We start from the raw sequence: 24,017 nt of genomic DNA on the forward strand, positions 1-24,017 counted from the left end.
TTATATTTCATCACCACATCCATATCATTGACATAGATTATGATCAGCTGGTTCCCAAGCATCAATCCTTGTGGTACCTCACTCTCGTCACAACACAAATTACAGACTTCTCAAAAACCTTTTTCTCAATACTTGAGGTATTTTTTACTGTATTGAATAGTAGGGCTGATTCTCTGAAGTGTGTTGGAAGAGTAGTGCTGATTGCAGCCTGTGTATTGGAATGAAACAAACTCCTATTGTACAAGATGTTTCTAATACATTAAGACACAGATTGCTTCATGCACTGGATGGTTAATATGGGGACAGGGAGCTGATTAACATACAAGATCCATTCCATTAATCTCCATCCTGATGTGAATCTTGTCTGCCTACCAGACAAAATCCTTTGTACCGTGCACTGAAAATTACTTACGTTCAGTGGAGGATGAAGGATTTTCACTGTTGCATTTCTGTCATGACATGGCTAATTAAAATTCACTGATATGTATCAAATTTTGCCCACATTCGATTTGAGATCAAAGAACTTGAAATAAAATCGCTACAGACCCATGGGACAGATTTTGACCTTGTATGATAGTGAATTACAGGTAATAAACTGCCTGGATTGCATTCCTCCCAATGGGCTTGCTTGGGAATTAAATCTGAGCAAGATGTAAAATAGACAGTCAGTTTATTGTCAGCTCTTTGCTTAAACTACCTTCAGCCATTGAGGCCTTCACCTTGGAGTTGGCTGCCCTAAGTTTCTCTAACTCTCTCCATTCCTTTAAGACATGCCTTAAATTCTGCTTCCTTGGTCAAACTGTCATGATATCGCCTTATGTGACTTGAGGTCAAATTCCGTTGGATTATACTGCAAAGAAGTGAATGGTTGACAATGTTAACGGTGCTGTTCATTGTAAATTGTTGCTATTCTATCACATGAAGCCAAAATCCTTCCAAGTGAATTGTCATTGCTTGCTTCGTTGCTTCATTGACACTCTTCACCTTTATCATGTAGCCTCCTGTTATTGACCTGAGGCCCTGTATCCCTGGTTACATGCTCTTTCCGCCTGTGTTTCCTAATCTTTATATAATATGGAAACAGGCTATTCAGCTCATCTGGAGCATCTGGTGTTCTGATCCAAACAAGCCTCCAGTCATTTAACCTTATCCATATACCCTTCTTATCTCCATAACATTTTTATCTACCTTCCCCTTAAATAGATCTTTGATTTCCCCTTTTCTATGGCCCCACAAACAAGATTTTTATACAGTATTGGCTGCTGTCCAAAATTCAAAGCAGCTATTTGTCTTTCTCTTCCTGCTGGACTTATGTATAAAATAAAACACTAATCTTTGATGTGGTTAAAAGGCAAACATCCAGGAACAAAAGAGGAAAGGCTTTCCAGACACATTTTCCACAAATGCATTGGCCCTTTAAGATACAGATGACTGGTGTGTGCTGCTTACATCCCAGTTTCTTGACTCTGCACTTTCAAATGAATTTTAAATGAAGTAATCACAGGTTTAATGCAACAGCGTAAATGCCCCGGAAACTGCTGTAAGCATTCTGAAAAATGGTTACTGACACAGTCAAGATTTTATTTTCCTTATCCTTGGCAACAGTAGTATTCAAGACTGTAAAAGCCAGAGTACAACATTGGAAAATATTTTTAAATTATTTATTAATGTTGTTAAAAAAGACAATCAATTTTTTAGTTACAGGCAAAATAATGACATAACTTATGGCTTAATTGTGTTGTCTGAACAAACTGCATTTAGCTTGACTGGGGGCTGATATGGTCTTTAAGAGTACTTCGGGTTGTTTAGAAAATGGTGATGTAGTTGTATTTATTTTGTCCTTGTCCCTTTCCCTGCACCCACCTGAATAGCTCACAGATCATTGTACTCATTTTCTTCTGCTGTCGTTGACAAAGCTGGATGTATCAAATTTTCTTTCATGACTGACATCCAACAAAGCTCATTTTTCAATCTCTCAGAGGAGTCTCTTTCAGAGCCCAGTCATTGCAGTGTTCCTTCGACAGCTTAACCCTGTAGTGCTGTCATGATGCAGCCATTAAGATGTGTACATCCGTCACTGTTACAAAATAGCAGCGTTTTTTTCTGGTGTGTATGCCAAGCTATTAGAGCCTGCACAATACATCAGGATGGTTTCTGTAACCTATCTGTGAGCTGTGTCCACATGAACAGGGGTAAATAAGGGTGTGAAGGTAAGTGCAGGGGTTCACTGAACTTAATCAATTCTCCCATGTACGAACTTAGGAGGGAAGAGAAAAGGACAAAGAAAATCTGTTTCTCCATAGGTAGGCATTGCAATTGGACCACATTTTGCAGGGAATGAGCAGGGCTACATTTAAATGTCTGCTTTCTCCTGCAGCGGACCTGCTCCCCTATTTTGAACAGGGTAACATATTGTTATCCTTTCAGGATCACTAGAAACCATTGAATACGATTTGAGTTCAAACACCGAGAAAGCTGGAGAAACTCAAGCAGGTCTGGCAGCATCTGCGGAGGGGGAAACAGAGTTAATGCTTTCAGTCTGGTATAAATCTTATTCAGGTCTGAAAGGAAGTTGGATCCAGGCATGGAGCAGCACGAGAGTAGGTCAGGGTGCGATCATGGGCTGAGTGGTGAGAATCGATTTGCTGATGATGATAGTTTCAGTGAAAACCTCAGTAACAGGAACAGCAAATCAATAACATGAATGATTAATTGATGCATCCTTTTTTTGAGACTGAGATGAAGCACAGAATGAATTTTTATATTAACAGTGTTCTTATTGCATTTTTTCAAAATGCAAGTATTTGATCACATGCAGAAAAGTAAAACAAATCACGTGACAACCACTGGCTTCAGGAGGTATGGGATACAGGGAGATTTGGCTATCTGGATTCAGAATTGGTTGGCTGACAAAAGGCAGAGAGTGGTTGTAGATGGAAAGTATTCTGCCTGGAGGTCAGTGTTGAGTGGGGTCCCGCAGGGCTCTGTTCTTGGGTCTCTGCTCTTTGTAGTTTTTATAAATGACATGGATGAGGAGGTTGAGGGGTGGGTTAGTAAATTTGCAGATGACACAAAGGTTAGAGGTGTCGTCGATAGTATAGAGGGCTACTGCAGGCTGCAGCGTGACATAGACAGGTATGCAGAGCTGAGCTGAGAAATGGCAGATGGAGTTCAACCTGGATAAATACAAAATGATGCATTTTGGAAGGTCGAACTCAAATGCTGAATATAGATTAAAGACAGGATTCTTGGCAGTGTGGAGGAACAGAGGGATCTGGGTGTTCAAGTACATAGATCCCTCAAAGTTGCCACTCAAGTGAATAGGGTTGTTAAGAAAGCATATGGTATTATGGCTTTCATTAATGGGGGATTGAGTTCAAGAGCCGCGAGGTTTTGCTACAGCTGTACAAGTCCCTGCTGAGACCACACTTGGAATATTGTGTCCAGTTCTGGTTGCCCTACTATAGGAAAGATACAGAGGTTTTGAAGAGGATGCAAAGAAAGTTTACCAGGATGCTGCCTGGACTGGAGGGTTTGCCTTATGAAGAAAGGTTGAATAAGCTCAGGCTTTTCTCTCTGGAGAGAAGGAGGAGACCTGATCGAGGTATACAAAATAATGAGTGGAATAGATAGAGTCAATAGTCATAGACTTTTCCTCAGGGCAGGATTGACTGGTACGAGGAGTCATAGTTTGAAGATATTAGGAGGAAGGTATAAACGAGGTGTCAGAGGTAGTTCTTTACGCAGAGAGTTGTGAATGCATGGAATGCGTTGCCAGCTGTGGTAATGGGACCAGAGTCATTAGGGACACTTAAGCAACTCTGGACATGCATATGGACAGCAGTGAGTTGAGGGGTGTGTAGGGTTAAGTTATTATAGTTTGCATTAGGATTAAACCTCGGCACAACATCGTGGGCCAAAGAGCCTGTTCTGTGCTGGACTTTTCTATGTTCTATATTCTATGTTCTATGTGCCAACTGTTCAGTTTGTGCTTATTTTGCTGTAAGTTCCTGCTCACAGTTTCTCCTTAGATTCCAATCTTGGTTCTTGAATTTATTTAAAAATTCAAAACTTGTACAAAATCCAAAATAAAACAATGTTTGTAAGTGAAAGAATAATCTGCAAAATATTTCTACAAGTGCAATTGTAAACGTTTAAGTGAATAAATACATGGAGTTACTTTGACAAATTATAACATTATACCAGAGTTGGCATTCACTTCTCCAGGAAGCTTCATTTAACAGCTGAATGAAGACATTGCCATGTCAATGCTGCTGATCAGGATGAAAACTAGATGAAAACAGAGAAAGCAATGACATGCCTCATACCAGTACCATACATACCGATTTGTCACTTCTGGGGTTCAGTCCTAAGTTAGAGGATTTATTGATTGTCAACAGTAAAGATACTCACATTTTGAGAGTCCTGAGCAGTGACTTAATCAAGGGCCACTTTTAAAAACCCACAGTGAAGTGTAATGTGCTATACATCTACTGATTGCTCACTTGGTAAACCAACATAAAGCTGAACTGTATTTACCATGAGGTCCCCAATTTGGTTCTTGTCTCAGGCTAAGTTAGCTCATCTAAGCATGCATTACGACAACTTTATCAGAATGAACTTTCGCCTTCCTGGCTTTGAGATCACTTTGATCACATTGCTGCTGAAAAGCACAGGCCTGTGAGTAGGATAACATTTGGCAGCAGTACCAGAAAAGCAGGGTTTTTATCTGTGATGCTAGTCACCTGAAACTCATTTATTTACGTAATCATTCGCAAGTTAGTATGCAAATAATTCGCAATTAACCCTTGATGTAGCACACTGATCTGTGGAGAATATGTGGGAATTCCAAAGTGTTTTCTTTTCTACTTCTGATAGATAAGAAAATGACATATTTTCACCCCAGTATATGGACAGAACAGAAAGAGGCCATTCTGGCTCTTGAACCTGTTCCACCATTTTGTGAGATCATGGTTAATCTGCATCGTAATTCCACTATCTTCCTTCGCTGGCAAAAAATCTCATTTAAAATTAATAATTCAGTTCGCACTTATGTTTCTATGTTGTGAAGACAGTTGTTGGTGAGTAGGAGTATCAATGCCTCCTTGGCGAATATTCATGAGGCCAATCAATCTATTCTGTCTCTCAGGCAGGAGTCAATAAATATTGATCAGGAACAAGACTTTGCAGGATAGCCATTCCCTGCCACTCTCCACTCTCACAAGATTACGACTGTTCAGAGAAATCGTCAAAACTATTGCTGTGGGTCAGTACAGCAAAAGAATAGGTTGCAATCGATCCATCCTGTCTTCATGATTTAGTACAAATAAATTGCAAACTAAGTCACTGTGACAGCTGATGTTTGTGAATTCTTGTGCCGCTCATGATGAGTCTAAGGTCTTCCTTCAACAATGGATTTAGATATTTTATTTAGAGCTGGGTTCATTGCTTATGCTGTATAGCCGTATTTGAGGTGGTTAATAGGTAGAGTAAAATAGATCTCATCAAAATACCTCATGGGAGAGAGTTCCCACTTTGTCCAAATTTTTATGACTTTTTTTTGGCATGACCCAGCTTTGATCCTGATGAAAGGTTCTGACCTGGAATGTCGACTCCCTTTCTCCTCTGATGCTGCTCTACCTGCTGTGCTCTTTCCAGCTCCACTCTATATCTACTCTGGCCTTGGATTCCTGAAGAAGGGCTTATGCCCGAAACGTTGATTCTCCTGCGCCTTGGATGCTGCCTGACCTGCTGCGCTTTTCCAGCAACACATTTTTCACCTCGGATTCTGGTAAAGGTTCCTTATCTGAGTTACCTCTATTTGTGGAGGAAGTTTCTTTCTACCTGTCATGTAAGGTCCTTTAAAAATCACAACCAAATCACACCAAAATCTTTTGTGCTTCGGGAAAAACAAACCTGGCTTATATATCAAATGTAAAATACCACAGATGCTTGAAATCTGAAACAAAATTCAGAAAATGGTGGGAAGCACTCAGCAGTTCTGGCAGCACCTGTGGAGAAAGAAATGTGTGGACAATGTGTCTAGAGGAAACATGGATGACAGAGTCATGGACAGCTACCATCTGACATCGAAACTGAGAGGAGAAACTAGAATAAAACTGAAACCTGCAAAGTTAGAGGGCATAGGTTTAGGGTGAGAGAGGAAAGATATAAAAGAGACCTAAGGGGCAACTTTTTCACGCAGAGGGTGGTACGTGTATGGAATGAGCTGCCAGAGGATGCGGTGGAGGCTGGTACATTTGCAACATTTAAGAGGCATTTGGATGGGTATATGAATAGGAAGGGTTTGGAGGGATATGGGCCGGGTGCTGGCAGGTGGGACTAGATTGGGTTGGGATATCTGAACAGCATGGACAGGTCGGACCGAAGGGTCTGTTTCTATGCTGTACATCTCTATGACTCTATAAAGAAGCAATATGGAGGCATAAATTATGAAAGATATCAGTACATTTAATAATCCTTCAGGCTTATCTCTGTTTTCCTCTCCACAGACACTGACAGATCTGCTGAATATTTCCAATGTTATCTATTTGTACTTCAGATTTCCATCCTCCACAGTAATGCACTTTCCTTTCTATTGTGACTCTTTTTAAACAAAATTAATGGTTTTAACAGAGGTTAGGTTCCACTATGTTGCTGGGTTAATCCACAATTGTTAACACACAGATAAATTGTTGTCTTGGTTAAAACAGTCTTTCTTAACTAATCCTGGATGAAGTTTGACATAACAAAACAAAACACACCGGGACAAAGATTCTCCAATTGGAATCCAAAAACAAGGACTGCATTCATTTAGTAACTAAAGTATGTAACAGATCATTACTCCAACATGAAGTGATTCTGCCAGATTTGGAGCTAAGGTAGATATTCCTTCTGCTCACAATCCTGTTGCTAGGTATTGTGTTTTCTAATATTTGGGACAACAAAGGAGATGTCTCCTTCTCTGTTCTCAGGTTGTGAGTACCAAGTTAATCAGCAGTGCTCTATTCAGATAATTGAGTACTTGAGTAGATGGAAAAGGAAATATTCTCATTGTTGTTAACTGGATCTACAACTCAATTAAATTCAGTAGTTAGCTGCATGCCTGTACTATTGAGAGGGAATTGAGGATCATAACAAAGTGGACTGTGGGTATGTCACCCATGTAACAGATCCCTGCCTAGAATGAACAGTTTGAAAGATGTATTGTAACTGCTTAATAACAATTCTTATAGTTAACAAAAAGTGCTCACTTCATAATCATTTTATTCAGACAGCTGGAGGTCTGGTAGGGTGGGGAGAAGGGGGTTGTGAGGCCTGGGGATGAACAGATTCTGAAAATGTGAACACTGACAAAGATTACTGAGCAATTTATAGCTCCAAGCCCCAACAATAAGGCGTCAGGTCATTAACATCACTGAGCAGAAATTGTTGGTCACTCAGAAAGGACAATTGTTGGCCACCCCGAAGACTGATAGTCCAGCCCACTCTACAAGTTACTCTACTTGCTGACCACCTCATATATTAATCTTATATATTAAAAGGCAGAAGAAGGAATGAACCCAGTTTCATATGAATGTCTAATCTCATTGCTGAACTTGTTCTGAGAGGCAGGAGAAAGCAGACATTTAAATGTAGCCCTGTTCATTCCCTGCAAAATATGGTCCAATTGCAATGCCTACCTTTGGAGAAACAGATTATCTTTGTCATTTTCTCTTTTCTCCTAAGTTGGCACATGGGAGAATTGAAAAAAATGGAGTGATCCCCTGCACTTAGCTTCATACCCTTATTTGTCCCTGTTCATCTGGGCACAGCACAGAAGTCAGCTGCAGAATCCATCCTGATGTATTGTGTGGGCACAGAGGCAGCCATGATAGTTTGGCCGACATACCAGCACAAAATATACAATTTTGTGACAGTAGTGGATGTACACATCTACATGACTTTATCATGACAGCACTACAGGATAAGTTGTTGATGGAACACTGCAATGACTCAGCTATGAAAGAGACTCCTCTGGGAGATAGGAAGATGAACTTTGTTGAATGTCATTCATAAAAGAAAATCTGGTGCATTCAGCTTTGCCAGTGACAGTACAAGAAAATAGCTAAAATCATCTGTGAGGTGGGTATGGAGAAAGGGTCAGGGTCAAAATAGATGCAACTACATCACAATTTTCTAAACAGCCCAAAGCACTTTTAAAGACTATCACAGCCTCCAGTCAAGCCAAGGTATCCAGTATCTTCAGTTCTTTGTTTCATTTCATTAAATACTGTGTTGGTCACTTGTGCAAGAACCAGCAGACAGATTTTAGAACTTAGTGAAAGTAACAATGAAGATATCAGTTTCAAACAATTTGATTCCGTCATTGCCTTATTTTAATCTCTCAATATTTGGAATGTGCGTGTTCAGTGTTTGGGATTTTCAGAAGGTTATGTTCTTTTGCCAATAAATATGGATCAAGGATTCAAGTCTGAAACATTATCAGAGAATGTGAATAAGAGCAGGAACTGTCTTTGTGCCAGTCATCTCAGTTTAAGCCTTTAATATAGCGACAAGTGAAGGCACGTTCTGTTTCTTACACAATCGTAGTTGATCATAATTTCAGTATTAACTGCACATAGTTTTGACTGTTTTTAGAAAGTTCTTTGTTCCTCTGTAAAGATATTGAATCCCCATTGGGACTACGCCATCTCCCATTCTAGCACTGTGTTCATTCTTATTTGCAGTAAGTATCAGCCTCAGACTTGGCCAATCCTGTTCTCATGCATACATTTTTCTTCAAAGATAACCAGATAAAGACTTCTGGCTGATCTGCCCTGCATAGTTCAGAAGGCTAATGGAATGATGGAGTACAAGGATAGAGAAGTTGTCCAAAGTTCTGCTGCAGTTATACAAACCCTGGTTAGCCCCCACTTGGAGTACAGTGAGTAGATCTGGGAACCCCACCTTAGAAAAGACATATCGGCCTTAGCGGGAGTACAATGTAGGATTACAAGAATGATACCATACCTGGTTGTTTTGAGGAGAGATTATACAAATTAAGCCTGTTTTCTCTCGAATTTAGAAAGTCAGGGGCTGATCTGTTCAAAGTCTTCAAGATATTAACAGTAAAAGACAGGGTAGATAAAGATAAACTATTTTCACTGGTTTGAGATTCTAGAACTTGGGGCACGTTCTGAGAATTAGAGCCAGACCGTTCAGGAGAGATGTTAGAAAGCACTTCGAAACACAACCTTCTTCCATAAATGGCAGTGAGTGCTGCATTAGTTGTTAAATTTAAATCCATGATAGTTTCTTGTTGTTAAACAAAGGTATTAAGGGACCTGAGCTAAAAGTAGATATATGGAGTTGGACTACAGATGACTACAGACTACTGGGTGGGGCTGAATGGCCTACTTCTGTTCCTACGTTTCTGTGACACACCAAGGTTAATTATGGTGCAGCCTTTTTTTCCTGTTTCTCTCTCAGTGATCTGGGATCAAAGCTGGGATCTCCCTGAATTTGAACTGGCAAACACACCAATTAATGGCACTGCCACTAACCTCATGGAACAGTTTCTGCTCCAGCCTCTGGCGCTTCATGTTACCTGTTTGGTTCTAACTATTATTACATGAACTGTTGCATGCAATATTAACTTGTAACTTGATATAATAAACTGAAACATGAATCCAAATCAATAATCTGTAAATAGGTTTTTTGTTCTCATTCTTTGGAGCAATGCATAGAAACAAGGCCATGAAGTCTTATTGTAAAAGCATTAGTGAGCATCCTGGTAGCAAGCTATCACAAACTACCATATGTATATTTTTGAAAATGAATCATGTTGAAGACTCTTTTCAGAGTTATATTTCCTTGGGTTTTGGAAACTTATGTTAGATATGTTGTTAGATTTAGGTTTTATCATTACGTGGACTCAAGTACAGGCTCTGAGCTTGTGATCCTAGATACAATTCTGGGGTTGGGGGTGTGGGGTTGGGGAAGGGGTGACCCTATCTTTACACAATATGTATATGTACATGGTTCCCAGCCAGAATCCTAATTGACATTCCCACCACAACCGACTTAGAGCAATTGTCGATCCCCATGACCACCACGTTTGAGAAATTAACACAGATTTGGTTGGTGTAGTTTAACTCCTTCCTCCCTGAAGCAACAACAAAAACAGAACTTGCTAGAGGAACTTAGCAGGTCTGGCACCATCTTTGAAAGAAAGCACAGTTAATGTTTCAGGTCCAGTGATCCTTCTTCAAAACTGATTGTAGCTAGGATAGAGTTGGTATATGTGCTGAAGATGGGATGGAGGGAGGGTGGAGGAGTAAATGATAGATGGAGGCAGAGCCCAGAGAGAGAGAGAGAGAAAGAGAGAAGCATGGAATGTGTAAAGGTCAGCCTGGGAGAACCAACAGACCACTAATGGGCACCATCAGTAGCTGATAATGGGTCAGTTGTGACAAGAACCAGTGTGTGGGGTTTAGAGTAAGGACATGGGAGTAGGTGATCAGGTTCTGAAATTGTTGAACTTGATATTGAGTCCAAAAGGTGGTAGAAGTCCCAAGTGGAAAATGAGGTGCTGTTTCTCCAGCTTTGGACTACCAGCTTCACAGGAGGACTCCAGCAAGCCTGAGAGAGAGATATTGCCCAGGGAACACGGTGCTGTGTTGAAGTGGCACCCAACAGGAAGCTCAGGGCCCTTTCTACAGGACAGAACATAGGTGTTCTTCAAAGCGGCCATCCAATCTGTCTTTCATCTGCCCAATGTAGAGCAGACCACATTGTAAGCAGTGATACAGTAGTCTAGATTAAGTGAAGTGTAGGTAAAGCAGTGCGTCACCTGGAAGGTATGTTTGGGCCCTTGGATAATGAAAGAGAGAAAGTAAACGGGCAGACATTACACCTTCTGCTGTTGCAATGGAAGGTGCCATGGGAGTATTGGGAATGGAGGAGGAGTGGACCCTGGAGGGAATGATATCAGCTCAAGGTTAATAAGGGGAGGTGGTGGAAATGGTGGATAATGATCCTTTGGATATGGACGCTGATGAGGTGGTAAGTAAGGACCAGGGAGACCCTATCACTGTTGTGGGAAGGAAGAGAAGGGGTGAGAGCGGAAGTGCAGGAGTCCTGCTTTAACCAACCCACCCACTGGGGGGAGCTGGAGGGTGGTTCCATGGGTGTCAGGCAGACCCCCATCGGTGCACACTCAGGAGAACCAAAGCCCAGTTCAATTGATGTTGCTACTGGAAGCCTCTGCCTTTACTTCAAAAGAATGGCATCTCACCTAGCTCTAAAGGAAAATCAAAGTGGCCAGCACAGACAGTGTGTCCATCGAGAGCATTCACATAATGCCAGGATCTCAAATAAGATGTATTAGCCTCCACATGGTTATATGGGTTATCCAAGGCAGGTGCTGTGGTCCCCTACATGAAGTTGGGCAAATTTCCTGTGAGAGTGTAGAGATGTACCGTCAGCTCCATCCCATCGATTTGCCAATGTAATCAGAATACATTTCTCACTGGTTGAGGCTATAGTCCCCTGCTCACAAGGTCTCATAAGCCCCACATCCCATCAGCTGAGCATCTGAAGCATCTGTCTGTGACTGTGGAATGTTGCAGGAACTCCCCCAGAGGCAGAGGCAGCTGCTGCCTGAGTGAAGTTTAATGGGAATCCTTCATGGGCCTTCCAGTAATACAGTAGCTCTCTCTTTTGTAAGGGGTCGAGTAAAGGAGCTGAGGAAATCTGGATTGGACATTTATGGAAATGATTAAAAGACTAGCATCTTCACAGATCATTTTGCATTCTGCCTCTTTCACATCAGTGTCACATGTCAAAGCAGCAAACCTTTGAGCATCACATTTTCACAGGGAATAGATTAATGATCGGATGAAATAGGTAATTAATCTGTTTAAACTACCAATAAAGAAGCCAATTAACTAAATAAGAAAGAACAAAACCATTAAGTTGGGATTTATGTGCCAATGGGGAATGGCAGGCAGCAGAGCCTAAGTAATTAAGTTGCTCTATGTAAAGCTGCCAATCTGCTGATACCAGGGCCATAGGGTATTTTACTACATTAGATACTATATAAATGCAAGCTGTTTTTGAAGCATGATCCATACGTTTGCTTCACCTTCGGCCTGCGATAAATTGTCTGCCTGGCAATACTTTGAGAATTTTTAAAAAGACATTGAGTACACGAGTACAGGATCTCAACAAGAATGTCAGAAGCACATAGAATTATCAAGGATGTACAAGTGGGGACGGAGATATTTGTAGTAAAATGAAATGACAGAATCCAGCACAATTATACAGAGAGAATGGTTGGAAGCCCAAACAGAATAAGAATTAGAGAACAGGGAAACAGGAGAGATAGAGTTCTATATGGTTCCAGGTAACAGGTAACAAGTGATCAATTTTAATGCCACTGGCATCAGGTATTGTTGAAATCAGCCCAACTATAAACAACAGTGCAAATGATCATCCATATAGACTATATATGTACATCATATATCATGCATATCGCATCATAGGGAGGGCCAGTTCCAATCAGTTTTTTGAACTGTTGCCTCTCATTCCCTTTAATTTACTCCTTACCTTTCCTAAATCTGGTCTTTTTATTTATTGGAAGTGGGTGTCACTGCTGGGCCAGTATTTATTGCCTTTACTTCAAAGTTTACTTTGAGAAGATGGTGGTGAGCTGCCTTCTCAAATCGTTACAGTCCACTTGGTGTAGATAGACCCACTATGATGCTGGGGGAGGAAATGCCAGCCTTTTGACCTTGTGACACTGTAGGACTGTCCTGTACATTAAAAGCTGGACAATCCGGCCCAGCCAAATACCATCAGTCTACTCTTGATCATCAGTGAAGTGATGGAAGGTGTCATGCCATCAAGCAGCACCTGCTCAGCAATAACCTGTTCAGTGACTCCCAGTTTGGGTTCTGCCAGGGCCAGTCAGCTCCTGCCCCAATTACAGCCTTGGTCCAAACATGGACAAAATAGCTGAATTCCAGAGGTGACTGCAGAGGAATAGTGACTGCACTTGATATCAAGGCTGCATTTGCCTGAATGTGGCATTGAGGAGCCCTAGCAAAACTAGGGTCAACTGGAACTGGGGAGAAAACTAGACCAGTTGGAATTATACTTGGCACTTAGGAGGATGGTTGTGATTGTTGGACGTCAGTTATCTCAGTTCCAGGACATCGCTGCAGGAGTTCCTCAGCCTAACCACCTTCAGCTGCTTCATCAATGATCCTCCCTCCATCATAAGGTCAGAAGTGGAGATGTTCACTGATGATTGCACAATGTTCCGAACCATTCGCAACACCTCAGATACCAAAGCAGTACCTAACCAAATGTAACAAGATCTGGGCAACATCCAGACTTGGGCTGACAAGTGGCAATTAACATTTGCACCACACAAGTGCCAGGCAATGACTAGTGCCAACAAGAGAGAATCTAACCTTGATACTCAATAGTATTACCATAACTGAATCCTCCAATATTAACACAGCACTGTAGAAATTCACAAAGGCCTTTAGATAGCATCTTCCAGATCCATGACCACCATCATCTAAGAAGGAAAACGGTTACAAGTACACAAAACACCATCACCTGTGCTCCTCTCCAAGCATCTCTCCATCTCAGACTTGGAAATATATCCCCTTTTCTTGGGTCAAATCCTGGAACCACCTCCGGAATGGCACTGCGGGGCCTACCTACACCAAACACACTGCAGCAATTCAAGAAGATGGCTGACCACCACTTTCTTGAGGGTAACTAGGGATGGGCAATAGATGCTGGCCCAGCCAGGGACACCCACATGCTACAAATGAATTGTAAAAATTCTTGTACTGAAACAGCATGATGAGGGGTGTGTCAACTTCTGGAGCACAAATCTCCAACACCGGAATGCTTTCGGGGCCCATATTCTTTGCAGTATCCAATGCCTCAAACCATTTTCTGGTATCATGTGAAGTGAATCAAATTGACTGAAGACAGTCTTCTGTGATGCTGGGCACCTCCATTGGATGCCGTGACGGATGGTTCACACAGCATTTCTGGCTGAAGATTGTTACCAATGCCCCAGCCTTGTCTTTTTCACTGATACTTGCAAAGGTGCTATTTGCCGTCCAGTTCCTTACTCCAGTGGCAGCCCTTCATTGTGAGTGGATACATTCAGTGTCTGTGCAACTGAGGAAGACATTGCATCTGAGCCCAAATGTATCCTCACTGAATTCCCATCACAACATGCAGTTAGCAGGAGGAACCATGGCTGATTACCTACCCCTTCCCCCCAGCCCGCAGTCACTGATCCCAGTTAATGTGCTGCTTCACCATCTGTCTGAGGCCAGCCAGAATTCAACGCAAACTGAGAATGAACCCGGGACCTCCTGTCCCTGAATGGCTGTTCAATGCTGGGAGTACTGTCAATATCAAAGGTATCATGAAGGGGGAGCCATGATTTCAAGATGGTGTGAATCACCTCCTATACTTCACTGAAATGTTACCTACCTATTCCCTGTACAGATTTTTTTCTCTTTATATTCTGACCACCATCTCTCCAGAATTCTAACAAACCTGTTACCTCTGCCTCTTTGAACCAGTTAAGTTCATTCCTCACAATTAGTTTGATAAGCAGTGTTTCAGACACAGAAGTTAAGGATTGTGTTATTACATTAATTAATATAGCGCCACATTTTATCTTTTGCAAACAATCTAAATAGACTAATACAGCCCAGCAAGAGGCCAGCAGGCCCATAGTTCTTGTTTTGTCTGTTTGATTGAGCTTGAATATGATTAATGGATAAATCACATTCCTGGTCTTTTCCCATATCCCTCCAAATATGACTTTTTTGAGCTTTTATTTAATTCAGTTTTACTGACATTGCTTACTTCATTTTTCATGAAATGAATTCCAGCTCAGAGCAACTCGTATTAAAAAAAACATTGCACAGTGGTTTAGTGGTTAACACTGCTGCCTACAACGTGAGGGACCCAGGTTCAATTCCATCGCCAGGTGACTGTCTGTGTGGAGTTTACACATTCTCCCTGTGTCTGCGTGGGTTTGCGCCAGTTTCCTCCCACAATCCAAAGATGTGCAGGCTAGCTGGACTAGCCATGGCAAATGCAGGGATAGGGAGGGAGATAGCTCTGGATGGGATGCTGTTTGGAGAGTTGGTGTGGACTCAATGGATTGAATGGCCTGCATCCACATTAGAGATTGGATGATATTCATTTATGTTTCCTCAAGTTCTCAAGTCAATTATCTTATATCTGTATTTCCTGGTGATCAACTGTCCTACTGTTCTCCATAAATGAGGGACAAGTCCTTGCTTAATAGACCGATCACATGAAAACAACCTGCAATTTTCCACCGATTCACATTAACAGTGGAAAATCATAGATGGTGTGTCTATGGTTGCCTACAGATTGCTTCCCACTGGGACTGCAGAATCAACTCTTCTAGGAATTGCTTTGAAGTGCAGTGTTTTGTTGATGAATAAAGCACTCACAGCAACAAGCTACAAATGGCCAATACCTGCCAATTTGTTTTTTTATTCTGTTGATCCAGGGGAAAAATGTTGGCTAATGGCATCAATAAAATTCCCTGCTTTCCTTGAAGTAATGCCAGGGAATCTTTCACATCCACCTGCACGGGTTTAACATCTCATTTGAAGGCAGAATCTCTGCCAATCCTACTATGTGAGTCACAGTATGTTCTTTAGCCCTGAAGTGGTTTGAATAATTACCCTACAGCTCAGAGGCTTGGGAAATGTCAATCACTGACTCTGCGAGAGAAGTGAGGAAAAGGAAAGCAGATGCTGTAAATCTACAACCAAAACATGAAAATGCTGGAAACAGTCAGCAAGTCGATCATGTTAGTGTAAAGAACATTTAAATTATTGCTTTGGGGATAGACCAGTTATCTAAATTGATAGATACTTTCATACTACAAGCATTAACTTGCCTGTTGTCGTATAGATGCTGCCAAGTATTTCCAATGTCTTTATTTTTTGTGTTGTGAAAAAATGTCAGGTGTATAATTCACTGGTTTCTTGTAGTTCTTTGTGGTATATCCGAGTCAGTGTTCTGATGCTGACTGATCCAGCTTTTCCAGCCCCCAAAATACTCCCTTCCATAGTCATCAGGTCAAACTTAGTCTGCTGCTTCTGGTTTTTGTATGCATTAAACTGATGTTTGTGCACATTAAAATAATGCTGTGGGGGATCCAAGATGGCGGCAGTCTAGGAGGATTGCGTTGCAGAGCTCTGCAATGCAGCACAACTGGGACGAACTTCTAACCTGCCCAACCTGAAACATTGCAATATCCTGGAACTCTGGAAAGGCTATGGAGTCCCAGGAAACTCTGAAAAATCACCTTCCCTGCGTTTTTGCTGTCCAGAGATGCCAAAGAAGGGAGGAGGAGCGTCTGAGGCCGGGCCCACTGCCCAGCCTGCAGGATCTTCGGGCATGATTGCCTACCAGGTCCTGGTGAAGGAGCTCACAAAATCTCACAAGATGTTGGGTAAGCAGGTAGAGGAGAAGCTGGCCTTGATCTCTATCATGCTGCTGAAGCATGGACAGCAGCTGGGAGACCTGGAAAAGAGGACGGATGAGATTGAACACAGAGCCACGGTGGTGGAAGCTGATACCAGTTCCTTCAAGGATAGGATCCAAGCCCTGGAGATACAGGCCTGTAATTTGCATGATCAAATGGATGATCTTGAGAACCGGAGCAGGGGAAAAAATATTCGAATTGTCGGTCTGCTGTAGGGTAAAGAGGGTGAGCGGCCAGCAGAATTTATTGAGGACTGGTTGCCAAAATTCCTTAACTTGGAGGCTGGAATGAAGGCTTGAAGATCGAGAGGGTCACGACGTGGAGGTCAGGTCTAGGTCAATGTCCTCGTTCTCTCTTGGTGCGGTGTCATCGCTATAGAGATAAGGAGAGAATTGTGGAAGCTTCCGGAATATAGGGGAAAGATCCAAAGGCCCTAATTTACAAAGGCTCTAAGGTCATGTGATCCAGGAAAAAAAATCCTATGATGGTGTCAAGAGAAGACTGAGGGAGCTTGGGATCCAGTACACTCCGAGGTATCAGGCGGTACTTCGGAAAACCTTAGATGGATGCATACATCTCTTTGACACGTCGGAGAAGGCACGAGACTTTGTGGACAAATTAACTTAATCTGAATAATTTAGTATGTACAAATAGTAGTGTTGTTTGCGTATGTCTTTCCTTTTTTTCTTTTAAAAACAGAGGAGGTCTTGTTGGGGCTTTCTTTTCCTTTTTTTTAATTGGTAATAATCTGGTTTAAATTATGTTGGGCGGCGGTTGAGATGTGTACTCTCAATTTCTAAGTTAAGTTATACAAAGGATGGGTGGGGTATTTACCCATTTCCCTTTAAAAAAAGTTTCTTTATTCACATTGCTATTTCATGGTGTATTTTCTTTCTTCTCTGCTTGTGTTTGTGGTGCGCCTCTAGCTAGGAGGAGGGAAAATGGTTGGGATGGATAGCGGCCTACTAATGGGCAGTTTATGCTCGGTTCTGGTATTTAAATGCCTGGACTGCAGACTTGGCAGTGGGATGGGGAATTGGGTTTTGGGATGAGTAGATGCCCCCTTTGGGCAGGGGCTAAGTTCCTCTATTCAGCGTTGTTGGTGCTTTATATGTCGGTTTGGTTTTTGGTTTTTCTTGGATATAATCTTTGATAGCTAGCTTTGTAGGTTTGTTAAATGTAGTGGTTTTATTTTATGTAGTTTGGTGCCTTTTCAGGGTACACAATTAATCTTGCAAAATCAGAGGCAATGTCTATTGGTGGTCTTACAAAGGAGCTAGGTCTTGAGGGTGAATATCGATTCCCATTTAAGTGGTGACAGAGAGGTTTTGTGTATTTGGACATTTTCATTACTCCGGTTCTGGATTGGCTGTTCAAAGCTAATTTTGTTCAATTACTTGGCAAAATCAAACAAGAGCTTCAAAGATGGGATGCACTTCCAGTCTCGTGGTTGGGTCAGATAGCGCTTATTAAGATGAATATTCTCCCCCGTTTGCTATACCCTATACAGAAGCTTCCCCTGATTTTCGATAAGCAAACATTCAGGAGACTGAAAGGCTGGTTCAGCTCTTTTATTTGGCATCGTAAGCGACCCCTTATTAAATTAGCTAATTGACTCACAGATTGGGGAGAGTGGATCTCCTGAACATTAAACCCTACTACCAAGCTTGCTTTTATTCTACATAAGTGATTGGGCTTTTGGGGATCCTCTTTCAATATGGTTAGATGTCAAAGCCTCCCAGGCAAGGTGCCCCCTTACTAGCTTGCTGTTTATGGACAAAATGAGGATAGTTAGGGAATATTGCCATAACCCAATAGTTAACAGTACTGTTAAAGCATGGAGGGCAAGTTGGCAGAGGGAAGGCAATATTGGCAAAACATCGTCTCTAACACCTATAGTGGGTTTTCAACTGAGCATGGTAGATTCAGGATTCAAACATTGGGCAGCTAGGGGTGTTACTTGAATGGGTGATTTATTTGAGGGAGGCACAATGATATCCCTTGATCAGTTAGCACGGATCTATGTAACAGGGACCTCTCTCATTTTTTTCAAGTTATGGATTTTTTTTCAAAAAAGACTACACTTTTGACTGATCCCCACAAATCCAACATAGAGAGGAGGGTGCTCAATGCTAAGAGTACACTTTCTGTCAGCACTTTATATCATCAACATGGGGGGGCAGGGGTGCCCCCTCAAATGAGTTTGATCAACTCTGCGGGATGTGAGAGAGATAACTAGGTGTTGAAGTCTTCTCAGAGGCATGGGAAGATATTTGGGAAAACGCAATAAAGATATCAATTTGCAGGATCCAATTGGCTCTGGACCGTTTGTCAAAATTTAAACCAGGGGCATCTTCAACATGTCCCAGGTGCTAGATCCGTACGGGCACTCTTACCCATTGCCTCTGGTCCTGTGGTAGGCTTCAAACATACTGGAGTACTGTGGCGGGTGCAATGGAGAGGATTTTGGGTGTAAAGGTGGAGAATGACCCAATCTCTCTTCTTCTGAGCCTGCCCAGTGTGTTCCCTGCCGATGTGCATAGAAAAAATTTTTTCAACATTCTCACTTTCTGTGCAAGAAAGAATATCTTGCTAGGCTGTGTATCCGAAAATCGCCCAGGCCAGTCAGGTTAGCGGGAGATTGTTATGGAGCATATTCCCTTGGATTTTCTCACAAGTATGGTACACCACTAAACTGAGAATTTTTTTAAGACGTAGTAACCTGCCATACTACCAAGGACTTTTATATAACTGTTATGATTGTGTTTTAAAAGTCCAATATCTAGGGAGAAGGAACTGCAAAAGTATCAGTGTCTTGCTTAGCTCAGTTGAGTTATTACCATCTATTAGTTTTGTTGTTGGTTGTTATTTAGTTAATAGTTAGTTGGGTTTTTAAAAAATTACGTATTTTTCTATATATATTTATACATTTGTACATGAGGGCAGGTTGAGTTCTTTTACTTTTATTGTGTTCTTTCTTTGTATTGTTTTGAATTGTATTGTTTTGCATTTGTTGTAATATTTTTAAAAATCTATTTTGTCAATAAAAATATATTTTTTAAAAATTGTGTTAAATTTGCCATTGCACACTCAGACTAAATACATTAATACACTAGAGACAATTCCAGTGGGCGCGCTAATCGCAGGAAGACTTGGTCCTGGCCCATCTGAAACAGCAGAATATTGCTGACCTGTTTGTAATTTGAATATTATAATTGAAGCATTATAAGATTAGATTGCCTTCAGTGTGGAAACAGCCCTTCAGCCCAACAAGTTCACACTGACCCACCAGAGGATAACCCATCCAGGCCCATTTCCCTCTGACTAATGCACCTAACACTATGGGCAATTTAGCATGGCCAATTCACCTGACCTGCACATCTTTGGACTGTGGGAGGAAACCCACAGACAGTTGCCTGAGATTGGAATTGAACCTGGGACCCTGGTGTTGTGAAGCAGCAGAGAAAACAACTGAGCCACCATGCTGCCTGAGCAACACCCTTCCAGTGCTTATCATTGTGCTGTTGGGATATTTACTCCTGGGTGAAAGGCATAGATGCTTAATTCTCTTCATGACCTACTCCTGGAACTGCATCCAGTCGGGTGAGACAGCTCCACCTGTGGCATCACTGATTGGTTTTTGGAACAGCATATGACAGTATCACAATGTCACATATTATCTACTCCCTGTAGAGAGCTGCAGCTCCATTCTTGGAGCCACACATAGTGGGTGGGAGGTTAAGGGCATGTTTTTCTGTTTTCGGATACGCGTACTCAGCCATAGTGCCTCTAACGCTGTCTCAGTATTTTTAGTGTTATTGGGGAATTGAAGGGAAACTGTTCAGAGGAAGTACAAAAGGCATTTGATATTTTTATAATAACAAGTCCAGTAGCTTGTCTCCCTCACCTTTGAGACATATTTATGTCTTGAATAGTATCACATTTGGAAATCATGGAACACAGAAGAAGCCCATTCGTTCCATCGTATCTGTCTCAGCTCTTTGTCAGAGATTTCTAGTTACACCCACATCACTGTTGTTTTCCTGTAATCCTGGCCTAATCTTTAAGTGCATATCTACTTCTCTTTGGAAATGCAGTAGCCCCCCCTTGTACCCATGAGGCGAATGTTTCAAGATCTACCATGGAAGCGCAAAACCGCAGATAGGATCGAACCCATTCATTTCGATGGGAAATGTACCTTCCCAGCAGCGCCTGGTACCTGGTTCTGGAAGGTTCCCTGTAATATGTTCAGGCCGCAGTAAACCACGGGTAACTGAAACCACGGAAAACGATTCAGTGGAAACGGGGGTCACCTTGTACAGTTTTAACTCAACTTCCAGCACCCTATTAGGCAGTGCATTTCAGATCACAGCAACTTTGTGTAAAAATTATTTCTGCTACCTAGCTACACCTCCCAGATTGTTTTCTTGTTGCTTGATTTTATAAAACAAATCTTGCTGGAAGGCTGGCCTATCCAGCACCAGTCATGCTTTGTGAGTCTCCCACCATCGCATTTAATTCCTCCTTGACTGTCAGACTGAGGGAGTACTGCACTGTTGGAAGTTAATTGATGAATGGGGCCATCTGCTCTTTCAGGGAGGAGAAAGACCCCTAGCACAATTCAAGGAGAGCAAAAGAACACCAAGAATCCTCCTGGTGGTTTGATGACATTCATCCCGAAGCTAATACCCCCAAAAATAATTGGTTATCTGTTCATTATCACATTGTCGCTTTGTGGGCATAGTGTGTGCATTTTGGCTGCTGTATTTCCAACATTATAACAATGTATACGCTTCAATACCATTTCATTGATTATAAACTAATTATGGTACATTCTGATCACACTGGTGCTATATGAATGCAAGCTATTTTTCCCTTGTTCCAGTGGGAATTATTTGGGAAAGTGCATTGGAGTGACATTGAAGTGGAGAAATGGAAGCCTTTCTTCAGGGAATGTTGGACGGCATTGACAGCATAACTCTCTTCCTGCGCGTTATTCTTTGCTTTCTTATGGATCTGTTGATAAGATGAGACAAGCAAACAATACTTGAGGGGAACCCTTTGAGTTAGAATGAGGGGGATGTTGGTGCTTTGGTCACCTGGATCTGCTCTGTCTGCCAACCCAAACATCTCCCAGAGGCTCTGCACCAGACCAGTAGCTTGTTCCTGGTTGGAAGTTACCTATCCAAACTCCAACATGCCTCCTCAAGGAGATTTTTCATTGGCATGATGTGAAATAGTCTCCTGTACTAGGATTGAGGATTAGGTGTAGTTTAAAGTTTGTGGGATCTCTCCTGGGAGTTACAGATGGCAGATGTAACAGGTCCCCACTTGGGGAGTCGATATCAGACTTCATCAGCTGCAGAGTGAGTGAACCTTTGAACAAGGTGCAGGTAAAAGGTTGTTTCTACAGCTATTCATGTTAGAAGGTGAATATGTGACTGTGTTTCCAGGGTACCCAAGGGTGAAGAGGAACAGTAATGTGTCATTTATCTTCCCTATGTTGGTCACAGAGCTGACTTTCAGTGCTAACACTCCCCCCAGCACCATGGATATCAGCAGCACTTCTTTTTTTGCTGCCAATACCCAGGAAAGTCGGAAAGCCAGTCTTGAGAAAATCTTTTCCACGCCCATCCAGTGTTCTGCCATCTCTTTGTGATCCTGCCTGATCTTCCACTAGAATATAATAATTGAAAAAGCCGCTCAATCTCACCCAAATGTCCAATAGCCAACTCAATGTTGCAGATGTCTCACTGCCTTCCCATCCTCTGGAATTTTACACCCATTCTTAGACTGAAAAAGTCTGCATTTTAAATACTCACCCTACTCCCCCAGTGCAGGATTCTCACAATATACAGATGGGTTTAGAATTGAGTTTGCGCTGATGTAGGTCACAGACAGGATATCCAGGCCAGGAAGTATCCCAAGGCTGGGTTGGATTCCCAGACCTGTGGTACAGTCTTGGAGAAATGGCCAAGTGAATGTCCAGTCTCCAGTTCTTTAGCTACATGGCCATTCCTTACCCATGATCCTATCAGGACAGACATTGTCAGCAACTTTCCACCAGGAAGAGGAATGGAACCCTAACTAAACCTGCTGCTGTCTGACCCAACATCCACATTTTCCAGCGAGAGTTCACAAAGGGGAACTTTGGCTGATATTGACTTTCCTTTTCTGGCCCAGAGGAAGACATCAGGCTTGGGTATAATGTCCTTCCAAAGTCAAATGACCTATGAGAAATTACAACTTGGAGAGGTAGCAGAATGCAGACTATGGCAGAGGGACCCACCACCAGGAGAGGAAGAGAGAGAAATGAGATAGCATTACTTGCTTTAAAAAAAATTGTAACAATCTTTTGTGTTTGAAGTTTGCAGGAAGTGAATTCAATGATAAATAAAAGACTGAAGGATGCCATCTTCACTGACCAATGGAGTGAGCTCTTCATGGACACACTTAGTCCCTTTGGTTATGTGCTGGTAAGTTGATAAGGATAGAGGTCCTGGTGATTGCCTTTAGGCTGTGAGCATTGTTTACACATTTGGCCTTTTATTGCCCATCAATGAGAGAAAGCAGAGACAGTGTTAGATACAGCCAATCTCCATTGTCTACCAGCCAGAATGTGGCTTACAACTGAGGGTGGGTGTAGGGGGAGTTGCAGATAAAGGGAGTGGCTGGGGCTGGGTGGTGAAGTGGGGCTAGGTGAAGACAGGCAGAGTTATGACCTGGTAGGTGGCAGGGAGGAGGAGAAGGGAGGAGGAGGGGCCCCCTGACTCCCTTCCCAGCCCCTCTCCCTCCCTTCCACTCCGCCCAGCCACCTACTGGATTCATTCCTCCCAGTGACCAACCACTGCCTGTCTCCTATCTCTACTTCACCACCCTGCCCCACCATCCTTTATCTGCAGCTCCCTCTACACCCACCCCCAGTCCTGAAGAAGGGTTATACCCGAAATATTGACTTCTCCACCTCCTGATGCTGCCTGGCTTACTGTGTTCTTCCAGAATTCTGCCTGTCTACTTTGGATTCCAGTATTTGCAGTGTTTTTCATCTCTAACCAAGACTGTGGCTTGAAGCTCTGTTGGATTGAAGAGACCAGGTTTTTGAGGATATAACTGAAGCTGGAAGTTTGGGGGAAGGAGGAATCTTGAGAATGGCTGTCACCATGAAAGTCGGTTGAGAATAAAAGTTGAAATCAAGTAGGAGAAAGTGAGATCTACAGATGCTCCGGCCCGAAACGTCGATTTTCCTGCTCCTCGAATGCTGCCTGACCTGCTGTGCTTTTCCAGCAACACACTCTCAACTGAGAATAAAAGTTATCAAGCTGGAAAAGTGAAAATGAAGCAAGCTGTCACAAGCTGAGAATAACTTTAGACTGGCTTCTGGAGAATGAATCCACTTCAGGGCTAGAGTAAAGTATAACTGTGGGGGCAGTGCTTTAATTGCTTTGAGAATTAGAGTAAT

At 42.2% G+C, this 24,017-nt stretch overlaps 1 protein-coding gene across 2 annotated transcripts in view; it reads left to right on the forward strand.

Moving 5' to 3' along the window:
* Positions 1–24,017, forward strand: part of inpp5jb (inositol polyphosphate-5-phosphatase Jb) — an 82,513-nt gene that overhangs the window by 26,690 nt on the left and 31,806 nt on the right. For both annotated transcript variants that reach the window (XM_060843543.1, XM_060843544.1), the window contains exon 4: positions 22,926–23,034. In XM_060843543.1, the coding sequence (XP_060699526.1) occupies positions 22,926–23,034 (109 nt within the window). The remainder of the gene's footprint in view (positions 1–22,925; positions 23,035–24,017) is intronic.

This window comes from Hemiscyllium ocellatum, chromosome 24 (assembly GCF_020745735.1).
Source record: "Hemiscyllium ocellatum isolate sHemOce1 chromosome 24, sHemOce1.pat.X.cur, whole genome shotgun sequence".
NCBI lineage: Eukaryota > Metazoa > Chordata > Chondrichthyes > Orectolobiformes > Hemiscylliidae > Hemiscyllium > Hemiscyllium ocellatum.